Source organism: Lampetra planeri, unplaced genomic scaffold (assembly GCF_965212315.1).
Source record: "Lampetra planeri unplaced genomic scaffold, kcLamPlan1.2.h2 scaffold_1790, whole genome shotgun sequence".
Taxonomy (NCBI): domain Eukaryota; kingdom Metazoa; phylum Chordata; class Hyperoartia; order Petromyzontiformes; family Petromyzontidae; genus Lampetra; species Lampetra planeri.
The window spans coordinates 1-22,500 of record NW_027614530.1 but is presented as its reverse complement, the minus strand read 5'-3'; the positions used below and the strand labels follow the sequence as shown (position 1 = coordinate 22,500).

Sequence of the window (22,500 nt, the reverse complement as noted above, 5' to 3'; positions counted from 1 at the left end):
TTTCATATGTTTGATTTCAGTTTAGTAGTAACTCTGATCTGCAGAAAGTTCCTCAGTTCAGATTAACAAACTCAGGATTTTCTCAAAATCTGCACTGATTCATTTACAAATCGTATGGACCCTTCATCCACATCAAGCAGCGTTTTTGGTGTGAATGCAATCATTTTTGAAACAGTTCCCAGAGTGAACTAATCTGAAGACGCCACCTTTGCGTTTCCTTTCAACCCACATGCAACATCCCTGTACTGATGACGCCGTAGGCCCACCTCTCCCTTAGCCTGCAAGTACTAACCCGACAAAAACAAAGACGACAACCACAACGATGGAGGACCTCAGTGAAGCCTTTGTTGTTTCAATTAATTTAATTTTAATTGGTATTCTCCCCGCCATCTTCTTCTGAGTGTGTATGTTACATCACATGCTCGTGTCTTTTTCTGTGTCTTTGTTGTTGTGTTTCTGTGACGTCGTTACAGCGTCACCCCACAGGTCAGGTGTTATGTGGACACTGAGTTCACAGATTTTTTTTTTTTTTTAATGAAAAAGAAATAGATTAACTTCCATATTTCCGTCTCCATGTTAAAGTGAACTCAGACACAAATGGAGTTCATGAGACTCAGGGAGCACCATAACAATTGATGTGTAGAGAAAAGCCTGGACACTAGAGGGCGCAGCAGGACAGCAGGTCCAGCATTAGACAAGTCTTTATCGTCATTAGACAACAAGTTGTACAAGGAAATTAGAGCACTGCTCCTGCTGCTGTAAATGGAAAAGAAGTACAACAGTACAACAACAACAACAACAACACAATATTATTAATAAATCATAAGTACTTTTTTTTAAGCTGGGCTAGTCAGTATAAGAACAAACGTAACGGAAATACTTTACTCATCCCATGAGGGAAATTTACAGTCGGAAGGGCTCTCCCAGTTACAGCAATCAACAGAACAAAGGTAAAAATATATAAATATGAATCTAAAATATAAAAATATCAATCTGGGTAGACACAAATTACAGGCAAATCTAAACAGACACTTTAACAAAACTAAACATATTTACAAATAGAATTTTTGAAGGAAAGGGTAAATACAAAGATGTGCAGTTGTGCAAATGTGTATTCAGAGTCCAGGACACGGAAGTATCCAGCTGTAGTACACTGAATGAATGACTTTTCAACACCATCACTGTCTTGATGATTACAAGCTATTTGTTGTGTGTGAATGTTCTAGTTGGTGAATGTTTCTTAATCTCGTGTGTAAAGTGTGTGGATCGTCCAGCGGGGGGCGCCAGAGGCCTGCTCATGGGTCATCAGCTCCTTTTTCAGTTTCTGAAGTCCAGTTCCTCCTTCACTTCGCAAAGACACACAGAATTCCTCTCACACTGGAGACATTCATGATTTATTTCTCATCTGAACTCTTCATGTTTCTTCTCGTCTATGTATTATCCTGCTTTTTTCCTGTTTTAATGTGGTTTGAGCTTTTTTGTTTTCAAGAGTTCAATTTGTTCTTTAGTTAGTTTAATTTGGATGAATTGTTGTTTTGCTGTTTTTGTTGTGAGGCCCTTTGTATTTATATAAAACTGCTGTACAAATAAAGTTATATTGTTGTTGTTGTTGTTATTGTTGTTGTGTGGTTGACGTAACGTTCAACCATTTTCAAGACTTATACCATCAACCTTTGTTGTCCACACACACACACCACAGTCTGGACACTGTGTGTGTGTGTGTGTGTGTGTGTGTGTGTGTGTGTGTGTGTGTGTGTGTGTGTGTGTGTGTGTGTGTGTGTGTGTGTGTGTGTGTGTGTGTGTGTGTGTGTGTCTGTGTTTGTACTAAGCCCCTCCCACCACAGGAGAACAGCGGGTTGTAGATGAGGCGCACACTCCGCTGGTGGGGGCCGCCTCACACACACACACACACACACACATACACACATACACACACCACACACACACACACACACACACACACACACACACACACACATACACACATACACACACACACACACACACACACACACACACACACACGCCCCGCAGCATCCTCCCAGCCCCGGACTCACTCCGCTCCGATCTGAGGAGAAGAGGAGATGGAGCTGGAGTAGACCTCCGTCATCGTTGTGGTCTGCTCCTGAACCTGAACCATGTGGAGATTCACCAACCTGGTCGCGTGTCTGCTGATCCTGTGCAAGGATGCGTCTTCACAGAGCAAGGTAGGTCCTCCAAGGTCTGCACCTCGGGTGACGTGGGATGACGCAGTTTGCATGAATATTTGTCGTATTTGGTCTGCACCTCGGTGACGTGGGATGACGCAGTTTGCATGAATATTTGTCGTATTTCTGGTCAAATCGTCGACCTGAAAGAGTAACTTGTTTTTAGACAGTTGTCACTGGTTTGAAGCAAATGTCCCATGAAATAAGAGGACAAATGGGCCATTGGAGCATGATTTGTATCTTTTTTGTTGTTATGGAAAAAAAAAAGATTTTTCAGCATTTTTTCGTGAAAATGTACCGTAAACGAGTAAAACTTAAGATCAAATCAACAGTCACTTTCCGGGTGTTTCATGAGACTTTTGGATCAGAAATGAGTCAGATAGTCGTAGTAAGATGTTTGGCAGTGGAGGGTGACACCGGCCCGTGTCACCAGGTCATGGTGCAGGTCTGAAGCTGGATGTTGCTGTTGGTATTGGCTGGAAGGTCGAGTGTCATGTCATGTGTGTGGAGATGACCCTCCTCCCTCCGAGGACCTTCAGCATGAACATCACCAGGTTTGAGAAATGACGCCTCAGCGCACTCAGTCCTGATGCCAACAGAGAGTGCGAGAGATGGCACGCGGTGGGGTAACACTAACATCTGAATGTCCCTGTTTGTGCAGCTGCTGAAACCCCTCACACACACACACACACACACACACACACACACACACACACACACACACACACACACACACACACACATACACACACACACACACACACACACACACACACACACACACACACACACACACACACACACACACATCCATTACATGTATGACCAGACAGCTGTCTGCTCTGGATAGGCCATGTTTAGTTTGTAAGGTAGCTGTCTGTCCTGTGTGTGTGTGTGTGTGTGTGTGTGTGTGTGTGTGTGTGTGTGTGTGTGTGTGTGTGTGTGTGTGTGTGTGTGCGTGTCGGACACAGCTAAGACTTAAATCATATTAATAAAGAACTCCTGAGCTATTCTTAATAACAAGCTGAGATTCCATCCTAGAATATAACAATAACACCACTGGTCAGGTCAGGAGTTTACGCTCAGTGCCTCCCTCTACAGGTCGAAACATGCTAATGCACCTGAAATCTGCTGTTGGCTGCAACTGCTGGTCTACTTCACAGGGGAAAACAGAGTTGTTTGTGTTCCACTTTCATGCCACATCGTAGGGCAAAACGAGTCTGTTCTTGTGCTTATTGTTGTCTGCTAACCAACACATGCTGTGGTATTCCACGTATCCACTGTGCTGTCTTGTTGCTCCCCATCTGCCACAGGAGGACTCTCAGGAACACTGTCAGTAACGAGTTGCTGTGGGTTATGCTGTCTATATCTTAGTACTGATGTGATTAGTGAACGTAGCGCCGTACAGACCTGACATTGTATGGTCGATGAGGAGTCGTAGAGTAAATTTACTGTGGAAGTCCCCACCTCTCTGACTTTCGACATTCTCAGCTAACCTGCTATCCAGAGACGCTGCAAACTGCTCATCCTGCTTGTGTGTCTGCCTACACCCTTTCATGTTACGACCTCAACAGTATTCCCACTGACGACAACTCAAACAGTTGCGTGTGTACGAGTCATTGAAATGACCACAGACCTCCGTTTGATCGGTTCATACCCAGCTGCGTACGCCATCCTGACAAGTTGCACATCGCAGCCAGGTTGCTTCTCGCAACAGAGCGAATTGGATGAAATTGGATTACCGTAATGACAGCGAGGTGGCTGTGATCGAACGTCATGTGACAATATCGTGATCACGTTGTATCACAGCTCCAGTATCCTGATGCTAATCGTATCGAGGGTTCTGTGGCGGATCCCGCCCCCACAGCATGGATCTCTCAAACAGTAGATACATGCGTGTTGTGTTTGTACAGTAAATCCCATCATTTAATAACGGAACATTTCCTCCCGACAACCCTCACGAGTCCAGACCCGTTTCCCTGGCGATGCCTCGCTGTTCTCTCTCGCCGTTCCAGCGCCACTGGCATTAATGAGAAACAAAGCCGTCTCAGAGGAGGGCAAGGACAGCACCGTAGGGTGGCGTGGGAACCGGCGCTGGCACCTGCTTTGTGTTTTGGTTGTAAACAAGACCAAGGACAATCAGTGCCTGGGCAGCGGGGGGCTGAAACAAAGGAGGCAGCAGACTGCAGCGTGGCACACGGCCCGCTGAAAACGTCTTCTACTGGAGATGAGCGTCACGAGGCGCATTTGAAAGGACATTTTTGTCTTGTTATTTTGTCGAGCTGACTTCACTGGGGCTGTCACGTGGGGGCCTGATGGAGTGTCAACATCATCAGTCAGCTGGAAGTCAACTCTGTGTTTGGAGCTCAAACAAAGCTGCAGGACAAAGGCCGAAGCCTCTTTCACGTCCAGGCACCGGTCCAGGAAATAAACTGCTTCTGGTGTTCACTTCTGACCCACATTGACGACCGTTCTGCAAACCCTGAACGCGCCTTCATCCTTTAGGAGCCTGTTAATTCATTATCAACAGCACCACTGAATGACCATGCATGGAATAAATCTGAGCTGAACTTTACTCGTCCCCAAAGGGCCACTGGTCTGCAGCAAAGCGATAAAAAACAACAAAAGACAGCACACAAGACTATCTAAGAGGCAGCAGATATGCAGCGGCCCTGTTGGTGTACTGAATCATTAGAATCTGTTCAGTAAAAAGATTCATTCACTGAATACGTCTCCAAAACACCAGGGTGATTAGATCTGTCACGAGTCACAAGGGGTGTGAATACTTACTAAATATAGTGACAAAGTTGTTTAGTTCCGATCTACGACTCACTTTCAGTGTACCTTTGTTTTTTCAGTGAGTGATTCGTGTCGGTCAGCAGATCACTCACTGACTGTGACATGAGTCTTAATGAATCTTAAACGTGACTCTTAAATACCCCTGTGAGCACGACGTCCTCCGTCCCACAGAGGGACGACGTGCAGCTGTTGGTCTTCATCGAGGGGTTACCGTCTCATGACTTTCTTGAACATGTCTTGACAAGGACAGACAACCTCCAAACTCTTCACTGGAGATTTATGGGTGATTTCACGACTTCATATAGTTTAAGGGAGTTTTCTATGTCGTGTATCAGCCTTGTGGTGTCTGATCATTGGATCATTGGATCATTGGATCATTGTCTCCCTTTGCCTGGTTGCACACGTAAGCATGTGAGATGCAGCTTTCCAGTGTGAATTCATTCAAATGAGACAAACTCGACTTATTTGATTAAAGTACAACAAGCAACTGCCTTGCATCCATGGATCGGATTTTGCGGCAAGAAAATATGGATAATAGTGCAATAGTTTGTACATTTGTTTGTTTCTCCTGACGCTACATCCAGTTATGGTTCGTGGTTTTGCTGGAGTCGATCCCAGCTGTCAAAGGGGCCAACGGCAGGGTACGAGTCCCTGGACAGGGTCTTTTCAAGTTCTTTGTCAATGCTCCGTAACGTAGCGACACGTTAGCGTGTGTCATTTGATTTGGTGACCAAAGTTAGACCAAAGTTTTCATTTCTTGAACGTCATTTTCTTTGTGGTAACCCCTAACCCTTCCACCCTACCATTCAACCTTACACCTAAGTCTAACCCCTGACCCTTACACCCAACCAGAACCCTTAATCACCTCCACCAACAATTATATTTCAGAACAATCATCCTCAGATCTGACACACCTGTCTAAGCAAACTGTAACATTTGGTATTAGAAATGTGTCTTTTTGTAATTACTTGATATTAATCACATGTATGACTGCTAACTATTAAAAAGAAGTCTCTGCTGAATGCAGCTGTAGGACCCAGTGTCTCTCCGTGAGGCCGACTAGAGTCTCATTCAAACATCTGTTGCACCAAATCAACTTGGGAAAAGACTTTAGCAACAGCTGTCATTCCTTTCACTTTCCTAGTTGATGTTACCAGAGGAGTATTTGTGCTTGTGAAGGCGTATTTATTACAAAATATCAAAAGATGTATGTGGACGCCGTGGTGATAAGTGGATTGGTGCCATGAAGACAAACCGGCGTCTTAATCCGCTGTGATGAGTCCACAGAGTATCTGCCACAGTCTTTGTAGGAATGTGGATGTGTACCACTAAAGGCCGCAAGGGCTCGATACCACTGGCGTTCGGCTAATTAACACCCTCGTGCCAATGGCTGTGTGCTCACTGACTCGGAACCACCAACCTCACAGTTCATCCCAGACCAAAGGCTGCGGTAGAATCCCCCTTTGTACCGACTTAATCTTTACCACGGCACAGTCAGACTGTTTATCATAAGCACTGCTAATGAGACGAAAAGTCTTTGGCCTGGAATGTCTGTGTGAGAATTCTTGAGTGTCCCTGACGGTAGATGGTTTAAAAGGGGATCGTCTCATCCCTCAAAGTGGACTCGATTGACTAAAGAGCGATTAGAACGAGGATTTACAGCGGCGTTCCTGGGAACGGTTCAAAAAGCAGAGTCCGCCGTTGAATTAGCTGAAGGGCATACGACATCCGTACTCCTCACAGAACAACTGCAAGCACTGAATACCAGAGACAACACCATGAACACAGTAGTTGCTCTTGTTCCAGTCAGCACACACAGGGACACTTGTCTCTGTTGAAGTTGGAGCGTCAGAGTTCAACACCTTTCACTTTCTGGGCAGAAGCAGGAAACTCATGACGTCCCTGCACAGTGTGACGTGAACTGTTCTTATCTCCTCAGCAGCAGCCACACACGCCGCATGTCTTCACAATAAGTTGGACGACTTTGTGTGGAATGTTAAATGGAGGGTATTATAGCGCCATCCAGCTTTTGTCCAAAGTCGCTGTAGGAAGTCGTCCAAGGTCGCTGTCTGACGTTGTTTTTTCAAGTCAAGAACAGATGTCCCATGTGACACACAGTCCAACTGAGGGACCCCGGCTTCAGAGTCCCAGACACCGTCAGTAGCTCCGTGCTATCTGTCAGTATGAACTGTGTTTGTTCTGTTCAGGTCTTTAGTTCATTTCAATGACTCGTTTGGTTTGCTGTCAGTGGCGTTACGGTGTAGTTCTATGTGGCTCACCACAGAATGTGACAGTTATACGACAACTAGTGCAAGTACGGCTTCAGGTTTTTTGTTGTGATCAAACTGGAAAGCAAACAATTCAGTTTTCAACCAGAAATTCTTTCACCGTGAGTTACGACCTCACAGATCCACTGAAAACTGGAGTGAACCGTAAGAACATCTGCGAGGTGGAAGGATGTGGTAAGTCTGGAATCATCCAGTCCAATTACAGTTGCAGGACGCGTCAACGCCAAAGCTCTTAAATGCCTCATCCATTATGTAATTTGTCTTTGTGTTTTTAGCAACTCGGAGCGCCGCTGGGGTTTCTCTTCATCACTGTCAGGGTACGTTAGGTGTCAGAGGCTGCAGCACTTGATCTAATGGAGCGCTCCACGGCGTGCAGGCTCTTTTCCACCCGTTGTGCAGACATGAGTTCATGTTCCTTTTGACCTGAAAACTTGACAGCACTTTAGAGGTTGAAGTCAGACGACTCAAAGCATGCGTTAAATACTCGCTGCTCTTAATTACTGGTGGTCTTGATCGCGTTGACTCTTCTCATGCTGGCAGGTCAGCTCGGCGGGAGACGCTGGACGCTCGCTCAGACGTACCGGTGCATATGATTCGTCCGTCTGAACGTGAAGTTTGTTCTCCGTGGCTCAGGCCAAACATGAAGCACCAAAGTAAATCTGTCTGGAATTTGTCCAACTTAAAGCACCTTAAAGCCGCTGTTGCTATGAAGCAGTCAGTGTTTGGTTGGGGTTAAACAATACGGCTCAGCAGGGGGTGAGGGGGGGCGTGGGGGGGTAGGGGAGCCTCTCCTGCAGAAGTTTAATCTGCTAATCCACTCTGTTTTCATGTGGTTGTAGCATTTGTCAACCGCGGCCTTTTCGCTTGACATGGGTCGAGACCGGGCTGCTTTTGAGTTCTGCCCCGAGTATGTCTGCAGCAATCGGGGGGTGGTATTCCCGCTCCCCGTCTTCCCCCATCACTCGGCCTGCATTCCTTCATTAATGAGCCCCCACCTCCTCCACAGATACACCAGAACTACAGATAGATAGATATATAATAGATAGATAATAGATAGATAGATAGATAGATAGATAGATAGATAGATAATAGATAGATAGATAGATAGATAGATAGATAGATAGATAGATAGATAGATAGATAGAGAGAGGGACTAAGGACAGAGGGGACTAAGGACAGAGGGTGTAAGGACAGAGGGACTAAGGACAGAGGGACTAAGGACAGAGGGACTAAGGACAGAGGATGTAAGGACAGAGGGACTAAGGACAGAGGATGTAAGGACCGAGGATGTAAGGACAGAGGATGTAAGGACAGAGGGACGAAGGACAGAGGATGTAAGGACAGAGGGACTAAGGACAGAGGATGTAAAGACAGAGGGACTAAGGACAGAGGATGTAAGGACAGAGGATGTAAGGACCGAGGATGTAAGGACAGAGGGACTAAGGACAGAGGATGTAAGGACAGAGGACGTAAGGACAGAGGGTGTAAGGACAGAGGGTGTAAGGACAGAGGATGTAAGGACAGAGGACGTAAGGACAGAGGACGTAAGGACAGAGGATGTAAGGACAGAGGGACTAAGGACAGAGGATGTAAGGACAGAGGGTGTAAGGATAGAGGACGTAAGGACAGAGGATGTAAGGACAGAGGGACTAAGGACAGAGGATGTAAGGACAGAGGGTGTAAGGATAGAGGACGTAAGGACAGAGGATGTAAGGACAGAGGGACTAAGGACAGAGGATGTAAGGACAGAGGGACTAAGGACAGAGGAATGTAAGGACAGAGGACGTAAGGACAGAGGATGTAAGGACAGAGGATGTCATTAACTCTGATCCGTTCCCTCTGGAACAGGGTAAAGTATCATCTGCAGACAGATGCGTTGTTCGGTCAAAGACCTTCAGGTGGACGAACGCAGCGACTCCACCTGCTAACAGCCAACAGATGAGTCTGCAGATCAATCGCGTGTGTGTTCTGCTGAGCTTCAGTTCAAAGTGAGCCACATGTGTCTGTCCAGAGGCTTATAAAGACCCTTAAATCTCACGCGTCAGAGACGACCGCTGGGAAACCCCTCAGGACGAGCTCCGAGGGGTGTGAGCAGTTTGTCGGTCAGGTGCAGCCAATGAGAGCACCGGGCCCAGGAGAAATAAAAGACAGGTGGGACGTAAAAACGTCATCAAATGTCTTGTTCTGTTCTCCAACCAGATATGTTTACTATCTGTTTACTATCAGTAGACTAGTAAAGACACCAGAAGTTAGTTTGTGTGTGTGTGTGTGTGTGTGTAATCTGAAATTGCCCGTTCAGAGTTGGGTCACGCAGTGTGGCACACATCGTCGCATGTGTCATTATCAGGAATCTCCTGCTATGACTCTGTCACGTTGATGTGATCGTGGTTTACGAGACAATGACAATGTTCCCGTCACAGGAAACGAATGGACTCCAGAGGTGAGTTCACAGCCCTCTGGATCACACAGACTTGACCTAGACCGTGACTTCAACTCTAAAACACAGTTTTTAGTGTCTTTGTGACCTGAGTGAAATCACATGGAGGAGGTTTGTCAACCTGTGGCCCGTGGGCCCTGATGGGGACACAAAGTACGAGGGACCACTGTCTACTGCTGCTCCTACCCATGACTCCACCCTCAGAAACTGTTCATCGACGTGCTGGGGGATTTTTTCGACCTGTGGCCCGTGGACACCAGCAGACCCACAATAAAACACACATTTGCTGGAGTCAATCCGAATTATTGATGAATGTCTTTTACTTATTTTATCATTATTCTTCTATTTCATTGAACCATCCAGATGAATATTTAATGTATGTTCAGTGATATTGATTATTTCTGTTGAATACTCTTGGTTTTAATTAGAAATGGAGATGCACCCTAGCGGTAGCAACATCGGGACGTAGGTCTGGTTAGCCAAGCCAAGTTTCATTTTACCTTTGGTAACTGCTCCATATTTAACTTTTGTAAAAATTAATTTCCCTCCAGAATTATTAGCATTTCTGATTCAGAAAATAGTAATTAACTTAGCAATGCACTTTGACCTCGAACACCTTTATGTGACGGAACAAGGCGGCAAAGAGACAGTGCCTCGTCTCTGAGGTTGAACAAGTAAATGCCCTCCGATGTAACAATTGAGGAAGTTGAGGAACTTCTCTGCATCACCACCTGGGAGTCTCGGCCTTCTCTGTGCCAGCGTCCGTTCTCTTCCTGTGTTATGAATTATCCATGGTCGCGTTCTGCTGAACCTCTGTCATCATACAACACACTCCAACGCCAACTGGTGACACCGGATCCTTCTGAGTTATGTCTCTGACACTTTGCTCCCACCGAGTCCCACCTGCTAACGTTCTGTTTGCTTTTAGCCGGGACACTTTGATTCTCCTCTGTGGTTTTCCCTCAAGAAAACATGGATTTATGATTCACGGAAGTCCAGCAGGGGTTAGACAAACAGACCAGTTGGCTGGGAAAACTCACTCAGGAACACAGCGTAGGCCTGCGACATCTGCTGTATTGTACACAAGTGGATCAGTGTGCAGGCTAAAGCGCTAAGCTAAGGCGCTAAGCTAAGGCGCTAAGCTAGTCCGTCAGTGTCTCGACTCTTTATAGGACACTCATTGAAATTCTTTGAAATTTGAACCCCAGAGAGCTGTAGGGGATATTGCAAGACATACTTCTACAACAGAACTTGTTTTTTTGTGTGTTTAAAACAAGTCAGTGAAATGCGCTCAGTTCACATAATATGAGTGAGTGGGGGCTAGTTCCTTAGAATAAAGTCATGGATAAGAATGAACAGGACAGCCCTCCATTTTCAGTTTGAATGAATGAAACCCAAACATGCAACCTAAAATGAAAATCATTACAAAAAGCAACTCAGGCAAAAACATGAAGTGAATGATTTGTCCCTGTCTGAAAGAGCGACGCTCCAAATGGTTTTTTGTTCCAAATCAAGGTCAATGAAGTTAACGTATGTGGCTCCGCCCCAGTTTATGGTCAAACATTTTTCCCCAAAACACGTTTAGCTTCGGTTAGAAACTGTTTTTTTGCCAACGCCCAATGTTAGCGCGGACGGGCAGACGGGCACAGACGTGACTTGTACTTTCTTGCAGTAGTGTGACTCTGGTGATCTGTCGCCCCCTTTTGGTTTAAAGTTAAAAGGTAGAGCTGCCGACATCAACAGTCTTAACAAGCTGATTAGAAGGACTCGACAGCGTCTGGAAAGCAGACTTTGAATTTGCGCCCATCCATGGTGGATAATCCTGATTAGCCTGCTGATCATTTCACTAAAACCTTTCTGACTAATATCTGGCTTTTGTGTTCGGTGGGAAAGCGTGCGACCAAATGACGAGTCTGACCCCGGGTCAGGGTTAGTCCGTCTGCACGCAGGTTTAAAGACTCAATGCAAAAATGTGTCTGATACTCTGATGTTGCCGCTTCCAGATCTTTGGGGAGACGGAACCGGTCCGGATGACGTCGGAGGGCTCCGACTGCCGCTGTAAGTGCATCATGCGTCCTCTGAGCAAAGACGCGTGCCTGCGGCTGCGGAGCGGCAGTGTGCGCGTGGAGGACTTCTACACCGTGGAAACGGTCAGCTCTGGATCCGACTGCAAGTGCTCGTGTACGGCACCGCCGTCCTCCCTCAACCCCTGTGAGAACGAATGGAAGATGGAGAAGCTGAAGAAGCAGGCGCCTGAGCTACTGAAGGTGAGCAGAGCGCCGTCTGGTCCTGCCCGTCGGTCCAGTCGGACCTGACAGCCACACCGTTTCTGGGTGAAAACCATCCTGCTCCCACCTCCAGCAGCATGCTGAGGTTAACTGGTCACGGTCAGTCACCCGGGGGTGTGAATGGTTGTCTGTCCTTCGTGTGGCCCTGACGTTCACCCGGTGACAGCTGGGATCCAGCACAACCGCGCCCCGTAACCGGAGCAACGGGAGATGATGAATGAATGAACGGACATTAGCTCACAATTAACCTGTTTTTGTGGTCGTGAGTTACCGTGGCAATGAGTTACCGTGGTGAATAATAAAGAAAGTCTGGTTGTTTCTTTGCCTGGAACTCCGGGAACTAAAATTCACTGATAAGATCTGTTCGTTTTACGGTTCAGCTGAGTGCGGCAGTGGGTGAATCTGGTTCACTGGTTCATTCCCAGCGAATGAGTCGATTCATACGAATCACTCACTGAAAACAAAACTTAAGACTGAATCCGTGTTGTCAACTTAGCAACTTTGTCACAGTATTCCGACAGCTAGGGACTCGTGAGGAAGCCAACGACTCTTTCCGGTGTTTTGGCCGTCGTGTCCCTGGACAAGACCCCACATTGCCCTGTCTGAATGTGAGTGAATGTCTGTGGCTACAGATGTTCATCACCATCAGGGTCTGAATATGGAGTGAATGAATCAACTCCAAAGTGTCTTTGGGTTTCTAGAAAAGGGCTTGATAAGAATGATCTTTATTATTTTGGAGACTGACGTGAAACTGAACGATTCAGAGAACAAATCTTTCAAACGAATCTTTCTAATGATTCAGTACACCTAAAAGGACTGTTTTGCCCATGACTATAACTCAATGAATGTGAGAGGAAAAAGCTTTGAGAGCAAACGGTCGAGCAGCCGAGTCGGATCAATACCGTTAATCAGAGCGAGTGGCTCCCGTTGACGTCCCCCTTGGATCTCCCTCGGGCCCCCCTCGGGTGCATCAATCAAATAGAGCAGTCAGCTTTGTGTTAGTGAATAATGTCAGTCACTTCTCTTTCTATGGCGCCACTGGGCAGCTCCAGTCGATGGTGGACCTCCTGGAGGGAACCCTGTACAGCATGGACCTGCTGAAAGTCCACTCCTACATCAACAAGGTGGTGTCTCAGATGAACACGCTGGAAGAGGTGGGTGAAGGTTGTTCTTCCTTCTTTTCATATGGCTCAAAGTTCACATGAAAACTGACTGGAACAACGGTACATTCCAGACAATCAAGACAAACCTGACGCGAGAGAACGAATTTGTTCGCGACAGCATGGCGAGTCTCAACAACCAGTTCAAGAGATACGAGAACTACTCCAACATCATGATGAGCGTCAAGAAGGAGATCTCCAGCCTCAGCCTGCAGCTGCTTCAGAGGGACTCTTCAGAGAGCAGAGCGCAGGTCAGATCTTCCGTCTTATCAAATGCGATCGCTCCTACAGGTCTGACGTCTCTGGGTGGATGAAAACCTCAAGAGTGTGACTGATATATGACTGATGCTCATGGATGGTAGGAACGAGGGTCCACTGGAAGTCACTGGAAGATGACATTCACGGTGTTGTCTACGTCTGCACTCTGTCAGCTTTTTTTCCACATACCGTGTTTTTTCCACATACCGTGTTTTTTCCACATACTGTGTTTTTTCCACATACTGTGTTTTTTCCACATACTGTGTTTTTCTTCATACCGTGTTTTTTCCACATACCGTGTTTTTTCCACATACTGTGTTTTTTCCACATACTGTGTTTTTCTTCATACCGTGTTTTTTCCACATACTGTGTTTTTTCCTCATACCGTGTTTTTTCCACATACCGTGTTTTTTCCTCATACCGTGTTTTTTCCACATACCGTGTTTTTTCCACATACCGTGTTTTTTCCACATACCGTGTTTTTTCCACATACTGTGTTTTTTCCACATACCGTGTTTTTTCCACATACTGTGTTTTTCTTCATACCGTGTTTTTTCCACATACCGTGTTTTTTCCACATACTGTGTTTTTTCCACATACTGTGTTTTTCTTCATACCGTGTTTTTTCCACATACCGTGTTTTTTCCACATACTGTGTTTTTTCCTCATACTGTGTTTTTTCCACATACTGTGTTTTTTCCACATACTGTGTTTTTCATTGCGAAGTTCAATCGAGATTGACTGAAAGTGAGCAGATCTTATTACCGCAGCATCGTAGCATGATCCGTTCCAACTTCTCCACTCACGAATTGTCTCCGGTTCGCTCCAACATGGATCACTGATGTCAACATGAAAAGAACGTCAGTCCCTGCTGGACATCTGCTGGTGCTGCTGGGACGGGGTCCACCAGCCGTGGGCGTACCGTCAGCTTCAGGCTCATGTCTCCACGTGTGCTGATGAAACTCTGATGGCCTTCGCTTTTTTTACAGGATACAAATGACGGGAAAGCCAAGGGGGCTGTAAAACCGGAGAACAAAAAAGGGCCGGGCTCCAAACCCCCTCCCAAACCCAAAGAAAAAGTCCCGAAGCCCAAGAAGGAGAACATCAAACCTGGAAAGCCGCCGAAGGCCGATCCGACGGCCAAAGCCAAGGTGGCCGGCCACCAGCCGGGCGTGGTGAGGGGCATCACGTACTACAAGGCCGTAAAGAGCGAAGAGGACGAGCTCCGGGGGGGTGAGTTTGCTGACACTGAGTTTGCACGGCCGTCTTTGTGCGATCATCTGCGTGTGATCGACCGTGGCTGTTGAAAAGGATCCAAATGAGTTTCTGTGCGAGCTAATCGGGCCGCACACAACATGTAGCAGGATCACGATCGGCCGAGGCAGACGGAGATGGGGGGGGTGGGGGGGGTGGGGGAGGGTGACAGATATCGTCCTTGATTCATTGTCACAATGTGTGTGTTACAGCAGCAGCACAGAGAAAAAACCTTTCTGAGCACATTGACAACTGGTCAGGAACAAGACACCGTTAACAACAACGTAACACACCTTATTTACACATATACACAAGCAAAAGGTGACATTTATCTATGTATGGTATGACAATAAAACACAATGGACATGAAGATTACAGTAGCTACTAACTACTACTGATGGTTCAGGCTGAAGCAGGAGGATTATAATTGTCTATTCTAAACAAACAAAAAATAAACTGCCCACCAAGAGAATGTTTAAAATATTCATAAAATAAATAAAAGGAAAAAATAAGGACAACAAATAGTTCTGAACTATAACGCTCAGAAATGTCCTGTGAATGAACAATGAATATTCGTAAACTTCAATGACTTCAGTGACTTCCTGTGTCCTTACACAGGAACTATAACTAGTAGTAGTAGTAGTAGTAGTAGTAGTAGTAGTAGTAGTATCCTCCCTCCATGTGCATTTGTCTGTTTGTCTGTTGACAAAACAACTCGAAAAGTTCTGAACGCATTTGAATGAAATGTTGAGTAGATGCTGCTGATGGACCAGGACCAGAGCATTAAACGTTGGTGGTGTTCTGGAACCATCTGGACCCAGGAATCTTCTTCAGAACGTTAGAACTCCACAATAAATGGTCCGATTGGATCCATTGTCTGTCTGGATCTGGATCCTATGATCCAGCACAGGAAATATTCTGGTGCTGGTGGATTTTCAGACAACGAATGAAGATAAAGACATGAACTGACACCAGATTGTTGAGTTGAGCGTCTGAACCAGTGTGAACAGATGTCATCTTCAGTAGTTCTGGAGCTGGATCCTGCAGAAAACCACCGTTAGAGAAATAGTGAATTTAGTCAGTAACTGCTGAACTAAACTCATGTCCGTGCATTTCCAAATGGTCAGGGGACGTTTTCTGGGTGAAGAATACTGGTGGAGATAAAACAAGTTTATATGGATGGAAACGAGCTGGTGTTAGAGTTCTGCTCTGGTTCCGATCATCATCTGGTTCAGTCTCCAGTCGAAGACAATAGGACGTTTCCGTTGGAATGTTTTTGTTTTCTTTTTACACGCTAGTGCGAGATGAATCGGTAATTAACTCTCAAACGTTACACTTAAGTTCGAAGCAATAAAACGGAGAAGAGGAGAAAACGCCAGATCCCGTCACGTGTTGTTTTTAGCCGAGCGACCAACAAGGAGGAAACCTGAGGACGGAAAGACACGGAATGCTGCATCAATGGAGAGCTGCCGCGGCCACGACATGGCTCCACTTCACGGCTCACAATTCTATGTGTGTGTGTGTGTGTGTGAGGAGGGGGGGCGCCTCACCGGTGCAGAGAAAACACTTCCTGACTCCTTCCAATCCTCTTTAAGTCTAGTTGAGTGAATAGGTATGCTGCGTTTGCACAAGGCACACGCACACACACACCGCTGTCAGACCGCGTGTTCTGCCGTGTGTGTGAACCTCAACGGGCCCAGTCGCCCCCGACAAATCACCCAAATGTCGGACAAAGAGCGGGATGCTTTTCTTAAAACGTATTCAAACCTCTATTCAGCATCCACACACACACAGGTCAGGGACGGTGACAGTGGAGCTGCATGATCACGCAGCGACGCCATGATTACCTCAGCGATTACACGGGTTCATGTGGAAGAGTGAAAATATCCTGCCAGCGAAATGATCTAAAGCTCCTTTGAACGAGTGTGTTTCCAATTTCCTGCGCTCAGAAGATCCCGTCAGACACTTCTCGCTCTCTCCACTCATCACCGCTGTTTGTTTCTGGAGTGAAACATCGACGCATCATTGGAAACATTCATTGGAAACATCCTGCTATTACTGCCGAGACGTGTTGGTTTTGTAAAACTGTCAGAACACACATGTCCAGAAGACGCAGCAGGATTCTTCCACGTGTCTGACAGCATCTGTACGGACGTCGGACGGAGCCAGAAGTCAGAAAGAACACCATTCCTCGGATAGCCGCCTGTAACCTGGCGACTGAGTTCAGGATCCAAGATGGTGTCACCAGCTCAGCATCATGTGTCGGTGGTCGCGCTCGCAAACAGCTGTTCTGTAGCCATAGCAACCCCCAAATCAGGAACAACACTTGGTTCGTTCGATTGGTACGTCTAGCTAGCTAGCTAACGTTCATTCATCTTCTCCCGTTGCTCCGGTTACGGGTCTCGGTTGCTCTGGAGCCGATCCCAGCTCTCCACGGGTGAATGAACAGACAACCATTCACACTCACAGTCACACCTAGGGGGGATTTACAGTGACCAGTTAACTTCAGCGTGCATTTGGAAGTGGGAGGAAGCCGGAGTACCTGGAGAAAACCCACAGAGACACAGAATGCAAACATCCCAGGCCGGGAATGGGACCAGGGACTCTCTTGCGATGGGGAGACAGCGCTAACCATTATTTAGTTGCTAATGTTAGCAAAAAAACAACAATAACGATAAGAACAGGTGTCCCCCGACCACTCACTGCTGTACTTATCACTAGAACTAACTGTGGACGCAGTATCACCGAAATATGACGTAGTGTTGTGTAACCGTACAGGTTCAAGTCCAGCGCCGTGCATCCACACGAAAACACTGACACTGGGATCTAAACGAAGAAAACATCTTACTGAACTTTGTACACCCAATTATGTCTCACTAAAAATAATCCCCACCACTTCCTGTCCCCCCCACAGACCAGCCTGCCAAAGCGTTCACCCTCCATCACGTCACCAACGGCCGGTCTGAGGACGAAGGAGCCGAAATGGTCCCGCAGGCGACAGTGGTCGAGCCCGCTCCCGCCGACACCACCGCCGCCCGCCCCCCACGACCGCGGCCAGTACGACCACTACGACAACTGCTACAACATCTGCTAGTGTCAGCACCCAGAGCACGGCGGCGGCGGACAAACCCGTTCCAACCATTTTCCTGCAGCTGGACAACTCCAACAACAACAGCCGGCCGTCTCTCCACCGAGCAGGTCCGAGGGAAATATACCGCCGTTCACATTTGGGGTCACCCATAGCTTCTTCACCAACGGCATCCCCAGCGCTACGCTGGCGCTAGCATACTTTGGAGTACCGTAATTACGTGACTGTCAGAGAATGTTGAACGGTTCCTGAAAGTGTCATCGGCTCCTCTACCTGGTGAAGAAGGAGCTAGAAGGAGAAAACGTCCATCGCTTCCTGAAAGTTGACAAGTTGCACTTCACAGCCAAGTTGCTGTCTTTATGGTAATGACTCGGTAATCCCATTCACTCGGTTTCTGGATGCCACGTCATGACCGTAATGACAGCAGTGTGGCTGTTGTCAACTTCCACAAACCGCTGGACATTTTCTCCTTCTAGCTCCTTCTTCACACAAGGTAGAGGAGCCGATGACACTTCTCAGCTTTCAGGAACAGAGAAACACAACACGACACTAGGGAACTGTTTATTCAAGAAACAACGAACAATGATACACACGTGGAGTCTCCCAGTGTGTGTAACCTGAAGGATTTCATTGGCCTCGGTGGGAAAATACAACTTCACCCGTCCCGTCTATAATGGGTTAATAGCAGGTTCCAATCAGAGGGGTGAACACCTCAAAATCACCCCCCATGACAGTATGCTAGCGCAAATGTATCGGCAGCGAAACCACCAGTGTCAAAGGGCTGATCAACAGTTTTCAGCTGTGCTCACATATTTGCTCAAGGTTTTTCTACTCATCACTTAGCCCTTTAACACCATTAGCTAACACAATGTAGCATTAGCACACAGGAGTGACGGCTGGGGGGGAATAGTAGAAGAGAACGCAGTAGATGTCAGCTGGAGTTGTAACTTACTACATGAACAATGTCCAGACTGTGTTTTGGATTAGTTCAACACTATCTCCATTGAAAAGTTTCCAAAGTACAGACAATCCTAAGAGACCCCAAACGGCGGGAGAGGATTGTGATTCAAATACAACACATGAACAGGTCGGTTCTGTATCTGTAGATGTACCAACTCAACTTCAAGCTGCTATGCTGATCCTGTGTACTTGTCAGGAGTGTTTCAAATGGGGTGATGTCATCCGATGGGGTCGTGGCCTCCAAGCCCTGAGCTGTGAATTCAGTGTGGAATAGTTCATCTGTGGTTTTCACAGTATCGTACCTCAGGTCTGTGACCTCCCTGCGACAGTTTAACGGCAGATGAGCGTGTTTGCCCAGAAATGCACAAGTGTGAAATCGATTGTGATTCTCCGTCACGTCTCTCCCCCAGGGAAGATCCTCAGCTGTGAAGGGACGCTGGCGTCAATCGAGCAGCCCGAGAAGCAGCATAGTTACGGACGCAACGAGGGAGCCTGGATGAAGGATCCTCTGGCCAAAGACTCCAAGATCTATGTCACAAACTATTACTATGGCAACAATCTGGTGGAGTTCCGCAACCTGGACAATTTTAAACAAGGTATTTCTCTTTAGTTGGAGCACAACCGCACTCACAGCGCGCTTGGACAGCGTGAGCAAAGGGTTCGGGCCGAAACAGCTCCCCCCACCTACCTGCTGACCTGTCTATGTCTAATCAGCTATGCCGAGAAGAATAAATCTTGTGAACAGCCGTTGGTTCCTCGGGGTCAGACAGGAACCCAGCTCAGGTCAGTTTCCGCCAAGAAGGTTGGTCAGCAACATCTTCTTGGCTGGTTGTAACTTGTACTGTAACGGTACAATAACATGTGACCTACGAGGCCGATGTTCAGATAAATGGGATGGAAACGTCGGCTCGACCAATGTTCAACCAACACACACACACACACACACACACACCACGGCCAGTCACTGTTTTGTCTCATCTGCTGGCTGTAAATCTGATGAACTGCTCTCAAGATATGCGACACATATGGAACAGTGTCTGTTCAAAACATACAAGTGCAAACTAGATTGGGGGAGCAGTGCCTGACGTCTGTGACTAAGACACAGGAACAGAGTTAACGTATTGAATGTAACAAGGCCCAGAGAAGCATATCGATTAGAATGTACTGGTCTTATTTGTGTCGTAAGGGAGGCAGAGCTTTGCTTTTGTTGACACAGATTCCTGCTGATTGGTCAGTCAGCTCTGTGGAATGCAGGTCTAGGTTGTTCCAGGGCTCCAGTGGGTGGGAAAATCAACTCCTTCCACATCCAGATCAACTGAGGACTTGGATTACACTCTGAGGGAGTTAAGATGAGCCCCTCTCGTGGGACTTGTTGATGCAGATGTATTTGGACAATGGACTTTCTAAATGCACTTACATGTGAAGCGCCCCGCGGCGAGGTGAGCTCTCAGCCGTGTGCGGATGACTAGATATCTTGGTGAGTGGCGGTGATGCCTGCTGGTCTCTGACATGTGCTCTGGCCTTTCCTTTGAACGGGGCATGGTGGGGAGGGATTAGTAGTGCAGGCTGGCATTTGTTCGTGGGACATGGGGGGGTGTCCTACAGCACGTTGTTTTTGTCCTTCGGCGGGCTTTTGGTGAATTATCTTGATCTAAATCAGACTTCCTGAGGTTGAAAGGTTAGGATAGCTGATAGGAAGTGGTTTGAAAATGACACCTACGGTACACAATGTGTCTGTTCAGGAGTGAACCACTGAACAAACTCTGTCACTGTCACATAAAGCCAGCGTGTACACAGTCTGGTACTGTCACAATATTGTTTCTGGTGCTATGTGGAGGATAATACACACACAGCATACACACCAAGTACATGTAACATAAAAGTACGTTAATAAATGGTCGGGAGGCTTATTTATAGTGTTGCCGCTCTCCAAACACGGCGGGAATCAGGACACTGTCACCACTGGGAAAGACAAAAAGATGGTTCCGTCCAATCCCACCAATAGGAAGAAGAGCCCAGGTCTTCAGGTGTGAGTGTACGCTGGGAAAACGCCGTTGGGTGGAAAGTTAAGTATAAATTGTACAAATGAAAAAGATGTAAGTAAAATACAGGTTTCATGTCGGCGTACCGACACTGGATTGAGGACGAGCAAGATGTCGCCGAAATGAGAGATTGTTAGTGTAGAGGATGTTTGATGATCACTGACATATCGTCTGGTTTCCTTTGAGCCTGGTTGTTTCTTCCTCTGGTCTCATACGCATCGTCCATCTTTGGTCATCATACTGGAATCTTGTTTTTGACAGCAGGATGTTCTTGCAAGCATGGATTGAGTGTTTCCCCCGATGCTAACCATAAACCTTTGACGCTGACGTGGTTTTCTCGTTCGTTCTAGGCCGCTGGAGCAATCTCTTCAAACTTCCGTACAACTGGATCGGCACAGGCCACGTGGTTTACAATGGAGCCTTCTACTACAACAGGGCTTTCACCAAGAACATCATCAAGTACGATCTGAGGATGCGATACGTGGCCGCCTGGACACTGCTGCACGATGTCGTGTATGAGGACACCACCCCCTGGAAGTGGAGGGGTCACTCCGACATTGACTTTGCAGTCGACGAGAGCGGCCTGTGGGGTCATCTACCCCTCCATGGACTACGACTACAGCCAGCAAGAGGTGATCGTCATCAGCAAACTGGATCCTGGAGACATGTCCTTAAAGAAAGAAACCACATGGAGGACAGGCCTGAAGAGGAACTCGTACGGGAACTGCTTCATCATCTGCGGCGTCTTGTACGCCATCAATGTATACAACCAGAAGGACGGCGAGGTGCACTATGCTTATGACACCCACACCAACACAGAGGCCACCCCACATCTGCCCTTCACCAATGAGTACTCGTTCACCACCCAGATTGACTACAACCCCAAGGAGAAGGTCCTGTACGCCTGGGACAATGGCCACCAGGTCATCTATCGAGTCAACTTTGTTGACCAGTGAGAACAGCTGCCCAGTGACGCCAACACAGCCAATTCACAGCGCCAGTGTCGGGGTGGCACAAAGACGGAGAAGGTCCAGTATTTGACAGTCTACAGGTGGCCATGTTGGACTCAGCAGGTCAGAGGATGAATCCACGCCGACCAACACACATCATTCCAACCCCGGACCGCACCCGGTGGGCGTCTACAACCTGTACCAGGATACCTGTACCAAGCGTGGAAATGATCTTTGGAGTTGAGCTAATGTAGATAATGAAAGGTCAGCAGGCTGGCTAACTAGCTAACTGATAGCTAGAATCGTTAAAGGGGTAAACAGACAAAAAAAATACATTTGGCAGTTTGGCATCGATGGAGCCAAGGGGACAGGTCAACAGGTCCGTCCGTCAAAGTCCACCACAAACCTTTTAGATCACTTGCAAAGATTGATTTTTTTCCTGCCTTCATCTACTTAAAGGTATTTAGAAGCTTCCACACGTCATGGATCAGCTGTTAGCCAGTATGCTGATCGATGAGATGACAAAAAACCAACGAGGCCAATCAGCTAATGGAAACACAACTTCATTGATCCGCTGCGCCGGAGTCACGTCGGTGGATGTGGAGGTCAGCTCTTTCAGAAATGAGCCTTTAACGTGCAGCTGTGGTGGCTCCCCGTCCACTTCGGGTGTGTTCTCGTGAATCGACAACCGAACGGGTCATTTGTCACTGATGGTTTCTGACTGGACCTGCACTTGGCGTGATCGTCATGGTTACAACGAAAACCCAGA

General features: G+C 47.1%; 1 protein-coding gene across 1 annotated transcript; it reads left to right on the top strand.

The window, feature by feature from the left end:
- The first annotated feature begins 2,138 nt into the window (after window positions 1-2,138).
- LOC144739925 (olfactomedin-like protein 2A) lies at window positions 2,139-21,737 on the top strand. Its single transcript, XM_078622808.1, is given in 9 exon segments — window positions 2,139-2,207; window positions 11,735-11,998; window positions 13,066-13,173; window positions 13,254-13,430; window positions 14,427-14,670; window positions 17,686-17,889; window positions 19,150-19,335; window positions 21,132-21,370; window positions 21,372-21,737. Coding segments are annotated over 9 exon segments (1,857 nt in total).
- The last annotated feature ends 763 nt before the right edge of the window (window positions 21,738-22,500 follow it).